Genomic DNA, 23,666 nt, shown 5'->3' on the forward strand with positions numbered 1-23,666 from the left:
TGCATCTTTGTCAAAGATCAGCTGTAGGTACATGAATTTATTTCTAGGATCTCATTTGTGTTCCATTTGTCTGTTTTTATGCAGTGCCATTATATTTTAGTTACTGTAGCTATGTGGTATATTTTGAAATGAGGAAGTATAATGCTTCCAGCTTTGTTCTTTTTGGTCAAGATTGCTTTGGCTATTCAGTCTTTTGGGAGTCCATGTGAATTTTAGGATTTTTTTTTTCTATTTCTGAGAAAAATGGCATTGGTATTTGATAGGGATTGCATTAAATCTGTAGATCACTTTGTGTAGTATGGTCATTTTGCCAATATTTATTCCTGAAATCCATGAACATGGGACATCTTTCCATTTATTTGTGTCTTCATCATTTTCTTTCTTCAGAGTTATGGTTTTCAGTATAGGGATCTTTCACCTGCTTGGTAAAGTTTTTTTCTAGTTATCTTATTTTTTGTGTGTGGTTGTGAAAGGAATTGTTTTCTTCTCTCTTTTCTGTTTTTGTGTCTTTTTATAAAATGGATTATGCATGTTTATGGGGTACAAAGCTGACCATCACCACCTGTGCCCAAGAAGTGATGTCTAGATCAATACTATCAGCATTCCCATTACTACAACTTGTGATTATTCCTTGTGTTCACCACCAGGTTATTCCCTGACCACCACCTGTCCCTGCAGCCCTAGGTATGCTCTTTCCCTCTGCAAGACCAATGCGTCACTGTAGTCTTTCTTTACTTTCTTCTTTCTCTCTTAACTCCTACTTATGAGTGAGGACATGTGGTACTTTTCCCTCTGTGCCTGGTTTATTTCACTCAACATAATTTTCTCCACGCTCATCCATGTTAACATGCTGAGAATGGCAGAATTTTGTTGCTTTGTCACAGACGATTTATCACCTCTCTTCCCCTGGAAGACGGAGACACAAAAGGATTACTCAAAGTCCATCTCTTCCAAGCAGTGAGATACCCCAAAGGGCTTAATCTCCCAGAACAAGGCATTTGTTCCTTGGGAAATTAACCATGAATTGGGGTTCTCTCCCTACGTTTATTTTCCAGACTAGGAAGTTACAGGAAAAGAACATAGGTGGGGTAACAATAGGTTAAGTTGATCCACCAACAAAAGCTTGATCTTAGCAAACATTCTGTTTCCCAACAGTAATTTCCCAGTATCTTTACATATCAATCAGTAACCTGTCTGTCCTTGAGCCAGCAACTTGCTGTGTTACAATTCTTTGTCTTACAACAGAGACTTTTAGTCTGGGGAGAGTTTCCTGTCTTTTATAAGGTTAACATTTTTATATGTACTTTTAAGAAGTTAGGCTAAACCTGAAACTACAGGGATCTAGACTCTGTGAAATGTATTTGCTTTATAAATGCAAGTATATTCCACAGAATTTCTTTTTTTTTTTTTTTAATGGCAGAATAGTGTTCCATCATGTGTATATATCACATTTCCTTTACCCTTTCTTCTATTGATGGACATTTAGGTTGGTTCCATAACTTGGCTATTATAAATAGAGCCGCAAGGAGCAGAGACTGCAGGTATGCCTTCAACAAGATGATTTCTATTCCTTTTGGTATATACCTAAAAGTGAGTTTGCTGGATAATATGGTAGATCTATTTGTAGTTGTTTGAGAAATTTCCATACTCTTTTCCATAGTGGTTGTACTAATTTACATTCACATCAGCAATATAGGAGTGTTTCTTTCTCTCCACATCCTTGTCAGCATTTGTTATTCTCTGTCTTTTCGATTATAGCCAGTCTCACTGGGATGAGGTACTACCTCAGTGTGTTTTTAGTTCACATTTCCCTGATTAATAATGTTGAACATTTTTAAAATGTTGGCCATTTGTATGTCTTCCTTCAAAAAATGTCTGTTCAGCTCCTTTGCTCCTCTTTTAATTGGGTTATTTGTTTTTCCACTGTGCAATTGCTTGAGCTCTTTATACATTCTGGGTATTAATCTCTTTGTCAGAGGGACAGTTTGCAAATATTTTCTCCCATTCTGTAGGGTGTCGTTTCACTCTGTTGTTTCCTTTGCTGTGCAGAAGCTTTGTAGTTTGATATAATCCCATTTATTTATTTTTGCTTTTGTTGCTTGTGCTTTGGGGCTCTTGTTCATAAAGCTGTGCCACTCTTAGTTCCTAAAGTGTTTCCCCTATATTTTCCTGTAGTAGTTTTACAATTTCAGGTGTATTTACACTTAAGCCTTTAATATGTTTTCAGTTGGTTTTGGTATGTACTGAGAGGTGCAGGTCTAGTTTTATGCTTCTGAATGGAGGTATCAAGTTTTCCTACCACCAGTTATTTAAGAGTTTTCCTCAATATATGTTTTTGTTGCCTTTGTCAAAGATCACTTGGGTTTAAGTCTGTGGGTTGATTTCTGGGTTCTCTATTCTGTTCTACTGGTCCAAGAGTCATTTTTATGCCAGTACCATGGTATTTTGGTTACATCTCTTTGTAGTATAATTTGAAGTCAGGTAGTGGTTTGTTTTTTTGCTCAGGATTGCTTTGGCTATTTCGTTGTCCCATATGAATGTTAGGATTACTTTTCTATTTCTGTGAAGAATGTTAGTGGTATTTTGATGAGGATTGCATTGAATCTGTAGATGGCTCTGGGTAGTATGGACATATTCACAATGTTAATTCTTCTAATCCAGGAGTGTGGAATGTCTGTCCATCTCTTTCTGTCATCTTTAATATCTTTCAGCAGTGGTTTGTAGTTCTCGTTGTACAGATCTCTTACCTCCTTGGTTAAATTGACCTCCTAGGTTTTTTGTTTGTTTGTTTGTTTTTGGTGACTACAGTAAACGGGCTTACTGTCTTGATTTCCCTTTCATTTAGTTCATTATTGGAGAATATAAACACAACTGATCTGGGGGTATTATCTATCTGGCAACATTACTGAAATTATTAACCAGCTCTTAAGAGTATTTTGGTAGAGTCTTTACTTATTTCTCTATATAGTGTCATGTCATCTGCAAATACAGACGGTTTGACTTCATCTTTTCCAATCTGGATGTCCTTTATTTCTTTCTCTTTCCTAATTCCTCTGGCTGGTACTTTCAGTACTACATTACATAGAAATGTGAGAGTAGGCATCTTTTCTTGTTCCTGTTCTTAAGGGGAAAACCTTAAGTTTTGCCCCATTTAGGATGATATTGGTGGTGGACTTGCCTTTCATTGTGTTGAGATCCTTTTCTTCTATACCTAATTTGTTGAGAGTCTTTGTCATGAAGGAATGTTGAATTTTATGGAATGCTTTTTCTACATCTGTTGAGATAATCGTATGATTTTTGTCCTTGAGCTTGTCGATGGTGGAGTGTTGAATTTATTGACTTTTGTATGTTGAACCATCCTCGCATCCCTGGGATGAATCCCACTTGATCATTTTTTGATGTGTTGCTGTATTCTGATTGCTAGTATTTTACTGAGAATTTTTGCATATGTGTTCATCAGAGATTTGGTCTGTAGTTTCCTTTTTTTGTTTTATCTTTGTCTGGTTTTGATATCAAGGTCTTGGTGGCCTCATAGGATAAGTTTGAGAGAGTGGCCTCTGTTTCAATTTTTTGGAATAGTTTGAAGAGAATTGGTATTTATTCCTCTTTAAAGGTTTGGTAGAATTCAGGAGTAAAGTCATCCAATCTTGGGCTTTTTTTTCTTGGAAGACTGCTGATAACTGCTTCAATCTTGTTGCATGTTATTGGTGTGTTCAGGTTTTCCGTTTCTTCTTGTCTCAGTCTAGGAAGTTTGTATCTGTCCAGAAATTTATCCATTTTTTCCAGGATTTCAAATTTGTTGGTATACATTTGTTTGTAATAATCTCCAATGGTATTTTATATTTCTGTGGTTATCAGTTGGAATGTCTCCTTTTTCATTTCTGATATTTGTTTTATGGGTCTTTTTTCATTTTTGTTAACATAGCTAACGGTTTGTCTATTTGATTTATCGTCTCAAAAAAAAGATTTTGGTTCATTGATGTTTTGTATTGGTTTTTGAGTCTCTATATCATTAGTTCTGCTCTAATCTTAATGATTTTTTCTGTCAGCTAACTTTGGGATTGGATTGTTCTTGATTTTCTAGTTCTTTCAGGTGTAGGGTTAGGTTGTTTACTTGAAATCTATTTTTTTCATGTAAGCATTTATTGCTATAAACTTCCCTCTTTGTACTGCTTTTGCAGTATCCCACAGGTATTAATATGATGTGTCTTTATTTTTGTCATGTAGAAAATTTCAAATTTCCTATTCAATTTCTTCCTGGACCTGTTGGTCATCTAGGAGCCTGTTGTTTAATTATGCATGGAATTGTATTTGTATAGAATCCTGAGTTTTGCTGTTATTAATTTCTAGTTTTATTCCATTGTGGTCTGAAAAGATAGTTGAGGTAATTTAAGTTATTGAAACTTTATTTGTGACGTAACATGTGATCTGTCTTGGAGAATGTTCAATGTCCTGCTGAGAAGAATATATATTCTGTAGTTGTTGGATGGAATGTCCTGTAGATATTTGCCAGGTCCAGTTGGTCTAAAATTTAGTTTGAATCCTGTATTTCTCTGTTGAGTTGTTGCCTGGACGATGTGTCCAGTGATGAGAGGTGGATGATTAGGTTCTCCACTATTATTATACTGGGGTCCATTTGCTGGGTGTATATATATGTATTTCTGATTGTTATGTCTTCTTGCTGGATCTATCCCTTTATCCTTATGTAGTGGTTTTCTTTGTCTCTATTTAAGATTTTTGGTTTAGTCTCTTTTATCAAATATAAGAATAGCTGCTACTGCTTGTTTTTGATTACTGTTTGTTTGGTATATCATTTTTCATTACTTTGCTATTAGTCTGTGTGCATCTTTACTGGTGAGATGAGTCTTTTGAAGACAGCATATAGTTGGGTCTTGGTTTTTGATCCAGTCTGTCAGTCTCTGTGTTTTGAATGGGGAGTTTAATCCATTTACATTTAGGGTTGTTATTGAGAGGTATTGCCTTACTCTTGGCATTTTACGACTTTTTGTTTAGATGTTTTCAATATCATCTTTGATTATTGCTCTTCAAAGTTTGTGGTTTTTTTGAAGTGGTAAGATTTAGTTTCTTATGTCTTTTTCATTTGCATTTGTGTTTTACTAGTGGATTTTATTCTCATTTGTATATTCATTGTAGTGATAATTTCTTTTCAGATTCCAGATGCAGGACTCCCTTGAGAACTTCTTGCAGACTGGTTGTATGATGATGACCTCGCACAGTTTTTGTTTGTCAGGGAAATACACTATTTCTCCCTCATTTCTGGAGAATAGCCTTGCCAGGTATAGTATTCTTGGCAGGTTTTTTGTTTTAGTATTTTGGAAATGTCATCCCATGTTCTCATCTGTAGAGTCTCAGTTGAGAAGTGTCCTGTCAGTCTGATGGGGGCTCCCCTGTAAGTAACTTGGTGCTTTTCTCTTGCTGATTTTAGAATTTTCTCTACGTCTTTGAGCTTTGACAATTTGATGATAGTGTGTGTCAGAGAGGATCTTTTGGGATTGATTCTGTTTGGGGATCTCTGAGCTTCCTGGAGCTGAAAGTCTGTGTCTCTCCCTATGTCTGGGATGTTTTCCATTATTATTTCATTGAACAGATTTTCAATGCCTTTATTTTTTCTCCTCCTCTTCAGGCTCACCCGTGATTTGGAGGCCTGTGAACTTAAGGTTGTCTGTCAACTCTCAGAAATTCTCCATTTAAAAAATTTTTTTTCGTTTTATTTGTCTGCCTGGATTATTCATAAAAACCATCTTTGAGTTTGGAAATTCTTCTGCTTGTTCTAATCTGCTGCTTAAGCTCTCAGTTGTGCTTTTTATTTCATTGAATGTGTTTTTCAGTTCCAAGAGTTCTGCTACTTTGTTTTTTAAGTTATTAATCTCTTTGTAAATTTCATCCTTCATATCCTGGATATTTTTTCTAGTTTCATTGTGTTGTCTTACAGAGTCTTCTGTTATCACATTGAGTTTCCTTAAGATGGTTACTCAGAATTCTTTTTCAGTCATTTCAAGGGGTTCCCGTTCTGTAGGGTCTGCTACTTGGGAGTTACTGAATTCGTTTTCCAGTGTCTTATTTTCTTATTTTTTCATCTTTCTTGTATCTCTACATTGATTTCTCGTCACGTGGTAAATCAGTTGCTTTTTCTATTTATCTGAAGCAGACTTTTTCCAGACTCCTCCAGTGACTCTGCTTGTGTCAGTGAAGTCAAATATGTGTTGGGCTACTTGCCCAGTGGTCTTGGATGTTACTAAGGCAGCCAGCTGTCCTTGCAACAGTAATAGCTGTGGTGGTGGCTATTATGGGCCACCTCTGCAGAAACTGTGAAGCCTAGTGTCTGGTAGCAGTGGCATGGGATCCTGCCTTCTGCACAGGCAGGTCAGGGGTCTTTGAATTGTTTTCTTGATTTCTTTTTTAGATAGTATGCTGTTAGCATATATAAATTCTGCTGATTTTGTATTCTGCAACTTTACTAAATTCATTCGTTAGCTCTGTGGGTTTTTTGCAGAGTCTTTAGGGTTTTCTATATATAAGATCATGTCATCTGCAAACAAATAATGTGACTTTCTCCTTCCCAGTGTGAATGTCTTTTATTTCTTTCTCTTGCCTAATTGCTGTGGCTAGGATTTCCAATACTATGTTTAAAAAAAGTGGAGAGAGTATCTTTGTCTTCTTTCTCATCTAAGAGGAAAAAGCTTTCTGCTTTTCCACATTCATTACAACGTTAGCTGTGGATTTGTCATATATAGCCTTTATTGTGTTGAGGTATCTACTTTGGATAACTACTTTATTGGTAATTTCTATTGTGAATGAGATGTTAAGTTTTGTCAAGTGCTTTTTCTGCATCAGTTAGAGTTATCATATAGTTTTTGATTTTTTTTCTGTTGAAATGATGTATCACATTTACTGATTTGTGTATGTTGTATCATCCTTGCATCCTGGGATGAATCACACTTGGTCATAGTGAATGATTTTTTTTTTTTTTTTTTTCGTGACCGGCACTCAGCCAGTGAGTGCACTGGTCATTCCTATATAGGATCTCGCCACGGGCTCGGCCCGTGAATGATATTTTTAATGTGCTGTTGGAATCAATTCGCTAGTATCTTACTGAGAATCTTTGCATGTGTGTTCTCCTGTGATGTTGGGCTGTACTCTTTTTTGTGTATGTCCTTGTCTTTTTTTGGAATTAAGGTTGCTTGTCTTGTAAAATTAATTTGGGAGTATTCCCTCCTCTAATTTTGGAATAGTTTAACAAGAGTAGGTATTAGTTCTTTACTTGTTTGGTAGAATTCAGCGGTGAAGCCTTCTTATTCTGGCATTTTCTTTGATGGAAGACTTTGTATTACTGATTCAATTTTCTCATTGGTCTGTTTAAATTTTTTATTTCTTCTTACTTTAATTGTGGTCGATTGTATATTTCCAGGAATTTATTCATTGCTTTCTTTGTTAATCAAATTTGTTGGTGTATAGTTGTTCATAATAGTCTCTTAGGACTTTGTGTTTCTGTGATATTAGTTGTAATTTCTTTTTCGTTTCTGATTTTATTTATTTAAGCCTTTTCTCTTTCTTTTTTTTTTTTTTTTTTTTTTTTGGTGGCTTGCTCATACAGGGATCCGAACCTGTGACATTGGCATTATAAGTCTGTACTCTAACCAACTGAGCTAGCAAGCCAGCCCAAACAACTCTCCTGCAATTTTTTGAACAAATCAGGTTTAGTGTTGTTTTTTTGGTTTTCTTTTTGGCAGCTAGCCAGAATGGGTATCCAGACCCTTGACCTTGGTGTTAAATCTCTCTTTTTTTTATATCTAACTAAAGTTTTTTCAATTATGTTTGTCTTTTCAAAAAAAATAATAACTTTTGTTGATTTTTAAAAAATTTTTTTCTATTTTATTTATTTTTAATCTGAACTTCATTATTTCTTTCCTTCTACCAATTTTGGATTTGGTTTAGTGTTTGTTTGTTTTTGTTTTTTTTTTTGATTCCTTGATTTGCACTGTTAGTTTATTAAAAAGCTTCTTTTATATATATAAGCATTTATTGCTGTAAACTTTCGTCTTAGAATTGCTTTTGCCATACATCATGGGTTTTGGATCAGTGTGCTTCTATTCTCATTTGTCTCAAGGAATTTTTAAATTTCTCTTCTAATTTCTTCATTTATCCAGGTTTTCTAGGAGCATGTTTTTTAGTTTCCATGTATATTTACACTTCTGAAGTTTTTCCTGTTGATGCCTCATTTTATACAGTTGTGGTTGGAAGGGATACTTGATATGATCTCTGCTTTTTTAAATGTCTGAAGACTTGTTTTGTGGCCTACCATATGATCTATCTTTTAGAATGTTCCATATCCTGACAAGAAGAATGTATATTCTGCAGCTGTTGAATGGAAAGTTCTATAAATCTATTTAAGGTCCATTTGGTCTGTGATGCAGTTTAAGTCCAATGTTTCTTTGTTTATTTTCTGTCTAGATCATTTTGAAAGTGGGGTGTTACAGTCTCCTCCTGTTATTGAATTATAATCTGTCTCTTCCTTCATGTGTAGTAATATTTGTTCTATATGTGTTATGTGGGCTTCATATGTGTTTATAATTGTTACATGTTCCTGCTGAACTGATCTCTTTATCATTATGTAGTAGCCTTATTTTGATTTAATGTCTATTTTATCTAAGTATGGCTGTTCCTGATCATTTTGGTTTCTATTTGCCTGAAATACCTTTTCCCATCCCTTCACTTCAATTTTTCTTTAATGGTTAGATGAGTCTCTTGTAGGCATATATCATGGTTTTTTGTTTTTTTTATTTTTATCCATTCAGCTACAGTATATATTTTAACTGGAGAGTTTAATTCATTTAAGGTTCACTTAACATTATTATTGATATGTCACAACTTACTCCTGCAGTAGATCCTTTGTTGTTTTCTTCCTCTCTTGTTTACCTTTGTAAATTGGTATTTTTGTGGTGTGAAGTTTAGTTTTTTTTCTCTTTTTCATTAGTGTATATGCTGCAGCTATGAGAGTATTTTAAGCTGGTAGCAACTTAACTTGGTCGCAGGTACTCTAGACTTTTTCATCCCTTGCCCCCCAATTTATATTTTTCTTGCCTTAATTTACTTTTTTATGTTTTGTGTATTTCTTAGCCACTAATTGTAGCAGCTATTGTTTTTTGACCATTTTGATGTTAAATCTTCTTAGCAGAGGATTGAAGAATTAATGTAACACCATTACATTAGTTGGGTATTCTGAGTTTGAATTATGAATTTGTCTCTGCTGGTAAGTTTTGTACTTTTACACGTTTTTATGATGGAATTTTTTTTTTTCCAGGCCATTTTTACTTCTGATTTTACTAAATTGAATCATCTTTTCTAAGGCCAAGTTTATATTGATTCATTATCTTAAAATGTTTTCTGATTTTCTTTATGATTTTTTTCTTTGACTCATGGTTTATAAGAGTACCTTTCTTTTTAATTTTCTTACCCCCACCCACCCCCACACACTTTTCTCTCTCCAGCCATTTTATTAGGTATAATTTAGATGTCACCTATGTGCACTTACTGAAAATTCCATGTGATCACATGAAATTTGAACTCATAAATGTTATAGTGAGAGAAATTTTGAATTTGTTTAAATTATTATTTCAAATTTCTTCTTATTTACTATGAATATTTGGATAGAAATAAAGATAAACGTAGTCATAAATATACTAGTTTAGGGCAGAAAAAAGATTTTTCCTGCTATATCTCTCACAAACTCAAAATGTGACTAATATTTATGGTCTGTCAGTAAAAACATCAGAGACTAAAATCAGTCATGGGCCAGCCACTTTCAGAGAAAGTCCAGGATGACCCATAGCTGGCAGATCGACTGCATTGGCCCAAGGGTCTTAATGGGTATGTGGATGCTCATTCTAGATTTAGATTTGCATATCCAGGAATGGAAGCAAACACTATTGGAGGCTCACAGCAGAAAGCGTTATTTTATCTAAACCTGCTCCTTATGTATCATTATCCAAATAAGTAATCCATTTGATGACAGGTGGAGTGTAACAGTGTGCTGTGAAGAATCATATGGTAATGGGGTTATATACCTTACCACCCACAGGAGAGTGGACTGACTGGAATTGAAATGGGCAGTTGAAATATTTGCTTACCCAGTTTCAGGGGAAGGAGGTGATCAGGAACTGAACGGACAGCTTGTACCATGTAACAATTGGGGGCTTAACACTTAAAATACTTATTGAAATTAGATGAAAATCTTAGTTGCTACTACAACTGAATGCAAGATCTTCTAACACAGTAGATAATTTAGAGTAGTAAATCAGTACATTGCTGAATGATTTTAAGATCTGTTAAAATTGTCACTCAGTTTCCAAACTGAAATATTTCAGTTTAATGTATGAATAGCTCCTGACATCAAAATCTGTTCATGATTCCAAGGCTTAGTTGACAAGAGTAAAATTGCCATCCCTCAGTGTTTCAACAAAATCAGTGACTGGCTAAAATTCAATTGCAGTTGTCTGAGTGTGAAGAAATCAGAGAAGCTGTTCTTGAATGCGAATGTACATTTTTAGCAAAACCGTAGGAAAATGTCTTTTTCTAGCAAAGATTATTTTTATTTTTATTTTTTTGAAGGAAAACATCACAATTTAATTTTAAAGCCAATCGATAAGGAACCAATTTAACACAAAGATTAACATCCTCAATGAAAAAATACTCTGAATTTGAATAATCTAAGGACAAATTTGGTGAAGGACATGAGCAAATAAGTTACACATCCCGTAGAAACACACGTGGCTATTAAGGCATTGTAAGATGTTACAGTGGGGGAGGCAGCAGGGGCGGGGCTAAGTTCCTTGGGGCCCCACCATCTTAGGACCCCATGGGCTAATGATCCGTTCTTTTTTAATTTTCTAATTGTAAATTTTTCAGTTTTTCTTTTGTTACGAATTTGTAGTTTCACTTTATTGTGATGAGAGAAGATTTTATGATTGTAATTCTTTTTTAAATTTATTGATACTTGTTTTGGGGCCAGTATATTTTCTGTCTTGGAAAATATTTCATTACATTTGAGAATAATGTGAATTCTTTTGTTATTGGATGGAGTAGTCTCTTTGTGTCTCCTTTCTCTATTTATTTATTTTATTTAGTTAGTTTATTCTGTTTATATTCTCTATTTTTGTAGGGATTTCTGCTCTGGTGGTTTACTGAAAGTGACCTGTTGAGGTCTCCAACTGTGATTGTACAACTGTTTCTCCCCTCAATTCTGCAATTTTTGTTTCATTTATTATGAGGCTATTTTTATAACGTGTATAAAATTGCTATATATTCTTGATGAATTGGCCACTTTTATTAATATATAAACTATTAATAAATTAATATATTAATAAATTATATTAATAAATTAATAAAATATTAATAAACTTTTTTCTTTTGTAATAATTTTTTCGCAAAAGTCTACTTCATCTATTGTTTATAGTTACTCCAGGTCTCCTTTGATTACTATTTACATGAAATATCTTTTTGTTTATCTCTTGAAGAATCACTTTATGGATGGATCATGCCTTTCCTCTATTCTGCCAATTTCTGCCTTTTAACTGGAGATATAAATGTATTTACATTTAAGATATTTACTGATCATAAAGAACTTGATTCTGTTATATGTTGTTTCTCCTTGTCTCACATTTTTTATTCTCAGTTCCTCATTATTGCTTTGTTTTGTGTTTGATTTTTTTTATAATTTATCATTTTGATTCTCTTTCACTTCCTTTTTTAAATAGATTTTTATGGTTTTTTAAAATATGATTATTATTTACCTTGGGGATTACATCTAATTTGTAAAATTTAAAACAGCCGAGGTTGCATTAATACCAACTTAGTTTCAACAATATATAAAAACTTTTTTCCTAAGCAGAGTCTTTCCCATCCTTTTTGTTGTTATTTTAACAAATAACATTTTAATAAATTGTGTTCCCATTAACATAGATATATAGTTATTATTTTACACATTTGAGTTTCATATGACAGGGGCATAAAAGGGAAGTTATAAACCAAAAATACAATAACACTGGCTTTTACCTTTCCATGTGAAGTTACCTTTGCTGTCTTTAATTGTATGGTTTTAAATTACTATATAGTGTTTTTCATCTTTGCCTAAAAAACTCTCTTTTCCATGTCTTATGGTACAGGTCTGCTAGTGACCAATTCTTTCAGATTTTGGTTCTCTGGAAATGTACTAACTTGTCTTTCATTTTTAAAGGATAGTCCTTTTCTTTCAGGACTTTCATTTTGTCGTTTTGCTATCTTATGGTCTCTACTTACTGATCAGAAATCAGCTATTAATCATATTGAGGATACCTTATAGGAAAGATGTCACTTCTGTCTTGTTGCTTGTAAGAGTCTCTTTAGCTTCCAGCACTTTGGTTTGACATCTTTCAATATAAAACTCTTTGAGTTTATCCTTACACCGAGCTTATGTTTTTTCTGCTTCTTTCTCTCTCTCCTCTCCTAGGATTTCATTGTGTATATATTGTTTTTCTTTATATCATCTTAGGCTCTGTTCATTTTCCTTTATTCTTTTTTTCTTTTGCTTCTCAGAAAGGATAATCTGATTTGACCTATTGTCAAATTTGCTGATTGTCAGGTTTGCTGATATTTTCTTATGCCTGCTCAAATCTGCTCAAATCTAGTTGAACCCACCTAGTGAAATTTCCACTCTAGTTTTGGTACTTTTCAGCTGCAGAACTTGTAGTAGATACTGTTCATACTTTCTGTTACTTTATTGAGACTCTTTATGAAGACATTGCTGTCTTTTTTTTTTTTTTTTTTTTTCCATTTTTGTCCATGGCTTGCTTTGCATTTTAAGCATGTTTAAGACAGTTAATTTAGTCTTTTACTAGAAAGTTCAAGTCTTTTCTTTTTCTGGGATAATTTTGTTATTTCTTTTTGTGCACATGTCCAGTTTTGTTGACAACTGGGAATTTTGTACATTTTAGTGTGGTAACTCTAGGAATCAGATTCTCTTTCCCCTCAGGGTTTGTTGTTGTTGCTGCTTGTGGGTTGTATTTGTTTTTTTAAAACTGTTTTTGCTAAGACTGTATTTTTTGGCACATGTTTTCTTTGAATACTCTTCCAGATTGGCTCTGTGTGTGACCTTTCAGCACTTAGTTGTCCATTTACAACTTTCCCTTAGCTTTCACTTCCTGCTTATACAGAACTTGAAGGTCAGCCACAGGTGTAACCTTGAAGACATCTAAGATCATTTCTGAGCTTTCTTCTTATCATGGGTATATGTGTCTTCTAGATTCCTTGTGATATGTGGTATCTTTTTTTAAAGTCCTTAATCCACAAAACATTTTATTTCCAGCCTTTTTGTCATATCTGGTTTTTGCCCCAACTGATATCTGTCTCAGAGGGTATAGCTAATTCAGTTGCCTTTCAGTATTTTGGAGAAATGCTCTTCAAGGAACTGCTTTTTGTCCCTGAGAGAGTTCTGAGTTAGGTAAAATAGAGATAAGTCCTTTGTATCGGTTTTAAAGCATGCTCCCAGATAGGTCAAAACAAACACTTCTCTGATATTTCACTGACATCTCTCTCCAGCCAACAGTTTTTTGATATTTCCAAAAAATGTATTAATATCTTGGGTTTCAAAACATACCAAATTTAAAAATAAACAAATCATGGTATGTTTAATTTAGTAGATTTGGAGTGGAGGAAAGCCTGAAATATCCTATGGAAAGTACCTACTGTAGTACTAAGATGTGGGTAAGATTCAGAGCATAACATTTTATTTGACCAGTAACAAACATATAAAAAGAAAATATGATTATGATATTGAAATGTAAGAAGTACTGAAGGAATAACATTATGTTGGCTGTACATTTTAAGTAGAGGCCAGGCAGAGTATTTGGAGCATAACAGGTAGCTGGTAAATTGGGTTAAGTGGCCTTAAAAAATTTTATGAAGAGTTCTTAGGTTCTGGGGGAAGATGAATCTTAATCTGAATCTGAATTGTGGATAATTAATATTTTGGTTACATTGCTGTTTCTCCCCATAAGAAAAGATTTACATTCAGATATTATACATGAACCTGTTGAGGGACCATGAATACTAATAAGGAGCATGCCTTCAGGACATAGTTGTCTTCCTATGAATGGATTGTTCATATTGCCTTTCTTCACCCAGTTCTACTTCCTACCCATTCTGGCAAATCTCTGGCCCAACAGGAGTATGCAACCAGTGGTTGGAACCTGAACGTGATGCCAGTGCTGGATCAGTCTGTTCTCTGCCACATCAATGCGGACATCTCAGGGATGAAGGTGCCCTGGCTGTATGTGGGCATGGTTTTCTCAGCATTTTGTTGGCATATTGAGGATCACTGGAGTTACTCCATTAACTACCTGCACTGGTGAGCAGGGCCCCAATGGCTGGAATGGATAGTAAGATTCCCTCTTATGCAAGGATGATGTATCCAGATTTTATGTCTCCTCTTTACCTGAGCAGGGGTGAGCCAAAGACCTGGTATGGAGTACCATCACTGGCAGCAGAACATTTGGAGGAGGTGATGAAGAGGCTGACACCCGAGCTGTTTGATAGCCAACCTGATCTCCTACACCAACTTGTCACCCTCATGAATCCCAACACTCTCATGTCCCATGGTGTGCCAGTGAGTACCTGGAAATGAGGGGCAAGGAGTAAAACAAATTTAATGCCTGTCCTGGAGAAAAAGAACTTATCTTTGGAGGAAATAAAGTTATGTACATTTTGCTGTGGAGACTAGTTTTAGTGTCACACCTTTCTTTCCCTTTTCCACTCTGCCGTCAAGTTGCAGTTCTGTACAGTCCACTGGGATATCTTAAAGGAAGAGAAAGGAGAGGTCAGGTAATTTTTTAACCACATGAAAAATAAAATCTGCATCCTGGTCTTTTAATCTACCACCTCATCTAGGATTGATTTTCTCTTAACATTACTGGATATTAATTTCAATTTTATAAAAAACCTAAATGGAGATAAGGGAGTGGTTTGAGACTTTTGGGAATATCCAGGATTGATTGATATCAGCTCATTTTGCAAAAGAATAAGCCAGAAATTTTTAGGTGCTAAATAATAAATAAGTAGGACATTCAGGATCTTGCAACATGATACACTTTTCTTATATAAACTTCTTGTAAGCTCTGGGTTAACCCCTACACAACTTTTCATACCTTTTTGGCTATCTCAGTATTTTTTTATCTAAACAAAATGGATTTCACATTTCCAAAGTTCTCTTCCTGTTCTGACATTTTGTGAGTTCTCACTTGCACCTTTTTTTCCTTTTTCTAATATTACTCGTGTCTTATAACAAGATAAATCTGAGTATTGATTATAATGAAATCATCAAGCTCTCTAATAATACCATTTGTCTTTGTCTTGTGATTCTATTATTCAGTATTGGTTTTTCTGTCTCACATATACTCAGCACACAGTCCCACACATTTTTTTACCTAGAGTATTTATTGATGGTGTACAGTTTTTAGCAGTATTCTCTTATCATCCTTTTTGTTTCTGTAAATTTGGTAATAATGTTCTCACTTTCATTTCTGATTTAAATAATTTGAGTTCTCTCTTTCTTTGTTATAGTCAGTCTGGCTAAAAGTTTGTCAATTTTTTTAATCATTTCAAGGAACCAAGTTTTGATTTTATTGATTCTCTACTATTTTTTATTCTCTATTTCATTTATCTCCTCGATGCATCAACCCTTTTGTCAATATCTAATTACCTTTTTTTGTCTCCTGTGATAGTTTTTTACTTTGTTGTTTAATGCTGCTATAATTACCCCACTTCTCTTTTGGTCTTTGTTTGCATGGAATATCTTTTTCCATCCTTTTATTTTCAACCTATTTATGTATTTCTAAGGTGAGACTGTTTTAGACAACGTACAGTGAGACAAGTTTTCTTATTCATTCTGCAAATTTTTGCTTTAACAGTATCATTAACAGTATAATTTTAAAGTTAATGAAGGACTTATTTTTTATTTTATTTATTTTCTATATATTGTCTTTTTTGTTTCCTCAATTGTTCTTTTATTTCTTTTGTGATTTAATAACCCATTTCAATGATCCTCGTTTGTTTTAATATCCCAGTTTGATGCCCCTTTCATTTCTCTTATTGTATATATTAGTTATTTCTTAGTAGTTACCTTAGTGACTATAATTAATATTTTAATTTATAACATGCTAGATGAAATATTACTAACATAGTCAATAGTGTTAAAAAAGCTTTACTTCTGTATAGTTCTGTTTCTCATCTTATATGTTATTTTCACAAATTTTATCTTTATACTTTGTTCGCCCATGGTTTTTTCATGAATACAGTAATACTGGCTTTTTTATTTGCCCATGTAGGTGCGTTTATCAGTCTCATTATATTCTTATGGCTTTAAGTTATTTTCTTCTGCTTGCTTAAATCCACTATTGAAAGCCTTTGGTGAATTTTTTACTTAAGTTTTGGGAATTTTGATTTGTTACATTTTTATAATTTTTACTTCTTTATTGAGGCTCTCAATTTGGTAGAGACATCATTCTTTTGATTTTCTTTAGTTATGTGTGTACTGCTTTCTTTAATTGTTTAAGCCTATTTAAGAGAGTTGATCTGTAGTATCTGTCTAATAAGTTCAATGCCTGGGCTACCTGTGGGATTGGTGGGTTCTTCTGCACTGAAGGTCCATACTTTCCAGTTTCTTTGCATGCCTTCTAATTTTTTTATTTTAAACTGAACATTTTGAGTGTTATATTGTGGCAACTCTAGAAATCAAGGTATTTCCCCTTGCCCCCTCCCTAATATTTGTTGTTTTGCTTTTTATAGTAGTAGTTTGGTTAGTGACTTTTCTGAATTGATTTCTTTTTCTGGAGAAATTCCCTAATACAGACATTAACTTTTTTAAAGAGAACAATTCAGTGCTATATAGTACATTCATACTGTTTTGCAAGTATCACCTCTGTATAGTTCCAGAACTTTTTTGTCACCCCAAAAAGAAACCTTAAACCCTTTAAGTTAGTCCCATTCACTCTTTTTTTCTAGTCCCTGGACCATAGATATACTTTCTGTCTCTGTGAATTTATCTATTCTGGATATTTCTTATAATAGGAACCTATGTAACACATGAACATGACCTTTTCTATCTGGCTTTTTTCACTTAGTGTAATTTCCTTAAGTTTCATTCATGTTGTAACATGTGTCAGTACCTTATTGCTTTTGAAGACTGAATAGAACTACGTTATATAGATGGATGTTTGTCCATTCATCTGTCAGTGGACATTTGGGTTGTTTCTACCATTTTGCTGTTCTGAATAGTGCTGCTGTAAAAATTGATACATATGTATTCGTTTAAGTTCCTGCTTTTAATTTTTAGGGTATTATCAGAAGTGGTATTGCGCAGTCATATGCTACTTCTCAGTTTGACTTTTTAGAAAACCTTCAAACTGTTTTCCACAGCAGCTTTATGGCCACTTTACATTTCCACTAACATTGTGTACGGGGTTGTAGTTTCTGTACATCCTCACCAATACTTCTCTTTTTTTATGGCTGTCATAGTGGTGAGAAGTAGTGTCTCATGTACTGATTTGCATTTTCCTAATGACTAATGATGTTGAGCATCTTTTTATATACTGGGCTAGTCTTGTAAAGTTTGTATTCTTTTTCACTGTCCTATTAGCATGTTGGTCATCTCATAATATGTTTTCCTTAAACCAGTCACAAAAAATATTCTCCCAAGTCTTGTCTCTATTTGCAGATTGTCTCTGTTTTGAGAAACTTTTAAAGTATTATTTAAAAACGGCTTTAAGCTTTACCTCTCTTTGGGTGGAGCATGAAAATCAGACAGAGTTGAGAACTTAGTGTCCTCTTAGCATGTTTTCTAAGCATGCATCTTGCCCTGGACATGCATGTGGCCTTCTGAGTTCCTAGTAATACACAGGAGCTTTTCAGAGCCATTATTCCCCCAAGGACCTTCTTCCCCAGCCTTTTCCTCCCATTCATTTTAGAGTGTCTATTGCTTGCCCAGTCTTTTTTCTCTTACCACAGGTAGATGTGATTAATACATTTGCCTTTATATACCTTCATCAAACATAGCCTGCAAGCATCTCCTGTTGTGAGGAAACTCTCAGGTTTCCTGAAGTAAAGTTGGCCCCTTGAGCTGATTCTACAGGGAGCCATCAGGCAGGTCAAAACATATCACCTTAGTTCTTTGCAAACATGGTATACATTGTACTCTATACAGCAAGCTGAACCAGCATGTCAGGCTGCTGTCCCCAAGGTAGCTGCTGACATGGGTGTGGGGGATGTGTATGCAGGTAGATTATGACATCACAGCACTATTTTACCAAAACTCAGAAATTGTTTTAATTCATTAAGAGTCCTGGTTTTTGTAAGTTTGTGCTTTTATTTTAGAGTTTTGAAATGTTTTGACACTTTTTGCCAGGTAAGGCATTGTTTTAGTAGAGAGACAAAGTTTTAGAGCTTTCATTGTCAACTCTTTTGGTGACTTATCTCTGTGACTTTTTAAGTTTCCATTTCTTTGTTTATTGAAGAGCTAACAATCTTCTTCACTTATTTATGGATCCTTTGTGTTTCTTGAATTGCACATTATTTTTCCTTGTACTTTTTGTTAAATTACCATTTTTAATCTTCACAATCTCATTTTCCTTTTAAGTACATACTTTTGAAGATAAAACCTTTGTTTGTTTCTGCTTTTCCCCTCCATCTATAAAAGGACTTGGAGACAATCTTAAATCCTTAAATCTTATCACACCCTTTTCTGTTTCTTTGTTTTTTTTTTTTTCCTTTTCAGGTTGTTCGCACAAACCAGTGTGCAGGGGAATTTGTGATCACTTTCCCTCGAGCTTACCACAGTGGGTTTAACCAAGGCTACAACTTTGCCGAGGCTGTCAACTTTTGCACTGCTGACTGGGTGAGTCAGGAATGTGGTGGGCCTGAAAGTGGAAAGATGTGAAGAACATGGGTTGGGATCATTGTGGAGAAACTAAATGTCATGGTATCCAGATAGCCACACACAGTCTTGAACACACTTGCAGCTACCTAGGCTACACCCGTGGTGCACTCGGGAGAGTGCGGTGCTGGGAGCACAGTGACACTCCCACCGCGGGTTCGGATCCTATATATAGGAATGGCCGGTGCACTCACTGGCTGAGTGCCGGTCACGAAAAAGACAAAAAAAAAAAAAAATCTTGAACACACTTGCAGCTACCTGCTGGACGCCAGTGCATTGAACACTACCGCCGGCTCCGGCGCTATTGTGTCTTCTCCCATGAGGAGCTCATCTGCAAGATGGCTTCTTTCCCAGAGAAGTTGGATCTGAATCTAGCAGTGGCTGTGCACAAGGAGATGTTTATTATGGTACAGGAGGAACGACGACTACGAAAAGCCCTGTTGGAGAAGGTTGGTGGTGGAGATCAGGGTTCAAGGATTCAGTCAAGAGTACTATGGTAGGGTAACACAGACCAACATTGAGTAAGCACTCTGCCTGATTTTTAAGTCATGCATTTTGAAATGGAGAGAAAAAGACTGTATGTGTTTACATTTTTTTCTCCCAATTTTTCTACAGCTATCCTTACAAGGTTGAACCCATAGCAGGGCTCAGTATTGGCTGAGGTGGGGTGTCTACATCCTTACTCCTAGTCTTTACAGTATATGTGGGTTAAACACCCCCAGGGCGTCACGGAGGCTGAGCGAGAGGCTTTCGAGTTGCTTCCAGATGATGAACGCCAGTGTATCAAGTGCAAGACCACATGCTTCCTATCAGCCCTGGCCTGCTATGACTGTCCAGATGGGCTTGTTTGCCTTTCCCACATCAATGACCTCTGCGAGTGCTCAAGTAGCCGACAGTACCTGCGGTGAGCCTGGGGCCTACATAGAGAACATGGAATAGGATGCAGAGATGGGCCTGACAGGCTTTTCCCTGCTGTTTTTTCCTTCAGGTATCGTTATACCTTGGATGAGCTCCCTGCCATGCTGCATAAGCTAAAGATTCGGGCTGAGTCTTTTGACACCTGGGCCAACAAAGTGCGAGTGGCCCTGGAGGTGGAGGATGGTCAGAAGCGCAGTGAGTGATGGGGAATGGAAGGGCCTGTTGAGCAAACTCTATTTCTCTTTCTTTAGTACTCTCAGCCTCCCTTTTGGGTCTTTCCATGACACTGCCTACCTCTTGCAATTTTAACTCTTTCTAGGCTTTGAAGAACTAAGGGCACTGGAGTCTGAGGCTCGTGAGAGAAGGTTTCCTAATAGTGAACTGCTTCAGCGATTGAAGAACTGTCTCAGTGTGGCAGAGGCTTGTGTTTCCCAAGTCCTGGGGCTGGTCAGTTGCCAAGTGGCCAGGTATGTTAGAGGAGAGAGCAAAGAAGAGTAGCATGTGTGAAAATGAACTACAGAAGTGGATAGACTATAGATAAAGCATATGCTAGCAAAAATTAGTAAGTTATATATGGCCATGTTGGTGACCAACCACCTGTAGATAGCATAGTTCAAGAAGCATGGACTCAACAGTGGGCAAGTTACAGTGAGAAATGGGTAGATAATAATACATCAATAGAAAATAGTGTAAAGTGAACCAGAAATCCATGAAGGAAACAATTTTAAATGTAATGATGTATTTCAAACATTCACTCACCATCAGTGGCAGTGGGAATGAATATGCAGTTGCAGAGTTGCAGTACTGCCCAACTTGTTAGCAAATCTCATAAAGTTGTTCAGGCATCAGAATTCCTATAAAATTTACTCAAGACTCTGTAGCTGGATAAAATTTTAGAGGTTAAAAAAATTCTCATTTTATTTACCAATTGGTTGCCAGAAGTATGTAATAATAAACACATCTACTTTTCACATGGAAGATCAAGTAAATGATTATTATTTATATACCTATGCTTTGTAAATTTCAGATGAAATTCATGTATTTTTAATTTTTTAAAATTAACAGTGTGAGAAATTAAAAGTGTAGTAAGGAATTTTAGATATAATAGGGAATTGTCATTTGGTTTAGTGTCACTGTAACATCAAGAAAATAAACCAGGGATATCATTTTGAACCTGATGCTGAGAATTTGAATTATTTTTTCTGCAGACTTTGAGGAAACAGTGAAGGATTTAAAGTGCAGAAGCAAATAATAAAATATGAAAATTCATTATGTCAGACCAGTTTGTAGATTGGACAGGACCTGATTTGAAACAAAGAAACTGATGAGAAAGCTGCTAAAATAGCCTCATTAAGAAGTTGTTAGCCTGAGCTATATCTGAGAACACAGATAATGAGAAGACAGATTGCATTTTTACCTTTCTGTGTCGCCTGGATTTTCAGGGTTCTGTATTTAGCTAATTTCCTTAAGTTTTCTCATTGTCCTCATCTCTACCACACTTAACTGCTATATAGTGTGTTGTATGCTTTCTTCTGGATAACAGTACTGTGCTGTTTTACTTAAGTTAATCTAATAGCCTAGTGTTGGGTAGGCTACTTAACTTTTGGTTAGGTATATTATTTCTAACCAAAAGTTTTCCAATATATTTATTGAAAAAAAAAATTCGCTTATAAGTGGACCTGCACAGTTCAAACGTGTTGTTCAAGAGTTTGCTATATTTCAGATGCTTTTAAGTACTCCTGCTTGTGCTTAATCTGTTTTCTGATTTTTGAATTTCTTCATAATATGAAAAATTAAAATTTGAGAATAAGTAAATTTCCTTTTCATAGACAACTGCTTTTGTCCCCTCGGCTTTCAAAGAAATAAAGCTTTTCCACCTTGACCTCATGGTACTCATGTCAGATGGCCTCAAGTTTTAATACTTCTGGTTTTAATCTACTTTAGGGTCTCCTCACGCGTCTGACTTTCTGGCCTTTTTAATTCTTCTTTCTCTTATAGACAATTATACCCAAAGTCTACTGTTTAACTTCTTTTTTTTCTTTTTCTTTTTTTTTTTTTTTTACTTTATTTTACTTTATTTTTTATTTATCATTATACAATGTGGTTGATTTTCATCACCCTTTACCAATTCAGAACTGTTTAACTTCTAACATAAATTATTATTTTTTCTCATCTAGAGTAATCTATTACTCTGAACATTTTGTGTCATCACTGAACACTCTTACTTCTTAATACTTCCATTTGTATTTTGTTTAAAAATTCTTATACTTCAATTTCTGTGTTAACAGATTTACCGTCTTTAGTCACTGCTCCTACAGCCTATTGGCTATTTATTTTTAAGTCTCTTTCTCATTGTTCAGTGACTCTTAACTGAATTACTATAGGAAGTAGAACTTAAGCTGTCTAGAGGCCTTCTTAAATTTTTGTTTTCTCTTGGAAAGAAACCTATTTGTATTTATTTTTATTCTTTAGCTAATAGTACTAATCATCTTTGTTTTGGTACCAGTCTCCATACTGTTACATTTTCTCAGAAACTCACTTTGATATATTCAATCTCTTCTCTACTAATAGTTTCTACCAGCTGTAAAATGTCTTCAAGTCTTTCTTTGTGTTAACGTATTGCTTCAGTGTCTGAACTTAGAAAAGAATCTTTGCAGATATGACTATAACATGGAAGAGAAATAAGGATGTTCAAGTTCTCAAAATGCCTGAAATGTGGCCTTAGCAGGTTCACTGAGCAAGTTCTTTTTCGCTGGCTCCTACAGGATGAAAACTCCTCAACTCACGCTAACTCAGCTTCGGGTCCTTCTCAAGCAGATGGGCAGCCTGCCCTGTGCCATGCATCAGATTAGGGATGTCAAGGTGAGGAGGGACCTGGCAAGATGGAATTTTTGTTAACAAGAGATGCTGAGAAGAATAAGAGATCAGGGAAGCTTGAGGACCTGATTGTTCTAAACAGCTTCTTATAATATCAGGATATTTCCTAAAAGCTGTAATGATGGATGATCCCATAATGTCTCTATCCTCACAGGTTGCAATACAATCTTTCCAAACAAAATAATTAAAGATACTAAACAGAAGACAACAGAAAAGTCTGTCTTTTAGGTTTAGAGAATATAAGGGACTGGGGGATTTTTTTCACCCTTCGGGGTCTCAGGAAGTTTCCTAGAGGGATATGGTTGTATTAAAGTAAGTGTAGAAAAGTAAATTTCAGATAGTTAAAGGAGAAAAGAGAGATTCTAGGTAAACAAAAGGTCTTTATTGACATCACATAGATTTTGTCTAAAGACATGGTTGAGGATAAGTGTAAAGCAACAGTAAATACCTATGAGAGAATCAAGGCCAAATGGTTGAATACCTAGATGGTTAAAGAATCTGCATTTTATTTTACCTCCTTGCAGGATGTCCTGGAACAGGTGGAGGCCTACCAAGCTGAGGTCCGTCAGGCTCTGGCCTCACTACCTACTAGTCCAGGCCTACTGCAGTCCCTTTTAGAGAGGGGGCAGCAGCTGGGGGTGGAAGTGCCTGAAGCTCATCAACTCCAGGAGCAGGTGGAGCAGGCGCAATGGCTAGATGAAGTGAAGCAGGCACTATCCCCTTCAGCCCAAAGGGGCTCTCTGGTTATCATGCAGGAGCTATTGGTTATGGGTGCCAAGATAGCCTCCAGCCCTTCTGTGGAGAAGGCCCGGGCTGAGCTACAAGAACTGCTGACCGTTGCAGAGCGCTGGGAAGAAAAGGCCCATTTCTGCCTGGAAGCCAGGTGGGGCCC

General features: G+C 35.5%; 1 protein-coding gene across 7 annotated transcripts in view; it reads left to right on the forward strand.

Annotated features, from left to right (window-relative positions):
• LOC134368910 (lysine-specific demethylase 5D) overlaps positions 1-23,666 on the forward strand; it is a 53,686-nt gene that overhangs the window by 26,085 nt on the left and 3,935 nt on the right. For 4 of the 7 annotated variants that reach the window (XM_063085142.1, XM_063085143.1, XM_063085144.1 and 1 more), the window contains exons 11-19: positions 14,220-14,401; positions 14,497-14,659; positions 18,821-18,940; positions 19,234-19,428; positions 19,702-19,883; positions 19,968-20,092; positions 20,217-20,364; positions 22,663-22,759; positions 23,299-23,657. In XM_063085142.1, coding sequence (XP_062941212.1) covers positions 14,220-14,401; positions 14,497-14,659; positions 18,821-18,940; positions 19,234-19,428; positions 19,702-19,883; positions 19,968-20,092; positions 20,217-20,364; positions 22,663-22,759; positions 23,299-23,657 — 1,571 coding nt within the window. The remainder of the gene's footprint in view (positions 1-14,219; positions 14,402-14,496; positions 14,660-18,820; positions 18,941-19,233; positions 19,429-19,701; positions 19,884-19,967; positions 20,093-20,216; positions 20,365-22,662; positions 22,760-23,298; positions 23,658-23,666) is intronic. The other 3 variants (XM_063085148.1, XM_063085146.1, XM_063085147.1) reach the window with 3 other exon arrangements.

Source organism: Cynocephalus volans, chromosome Y (assembly GCF_027409185.1).
Source record: "Cynocephalus volans isolate mCynVol1 chromosome Y, mCynVol1.pri, whole genome shotgun sequence".
NCBI classification, from domain to species: domain Eukaryota; kingdom Metazoa; phylum Chordata; class Mammalia; order Dermoptera; family Cynocephalidae; genus Cynocephalus; species Cynocephalus volans.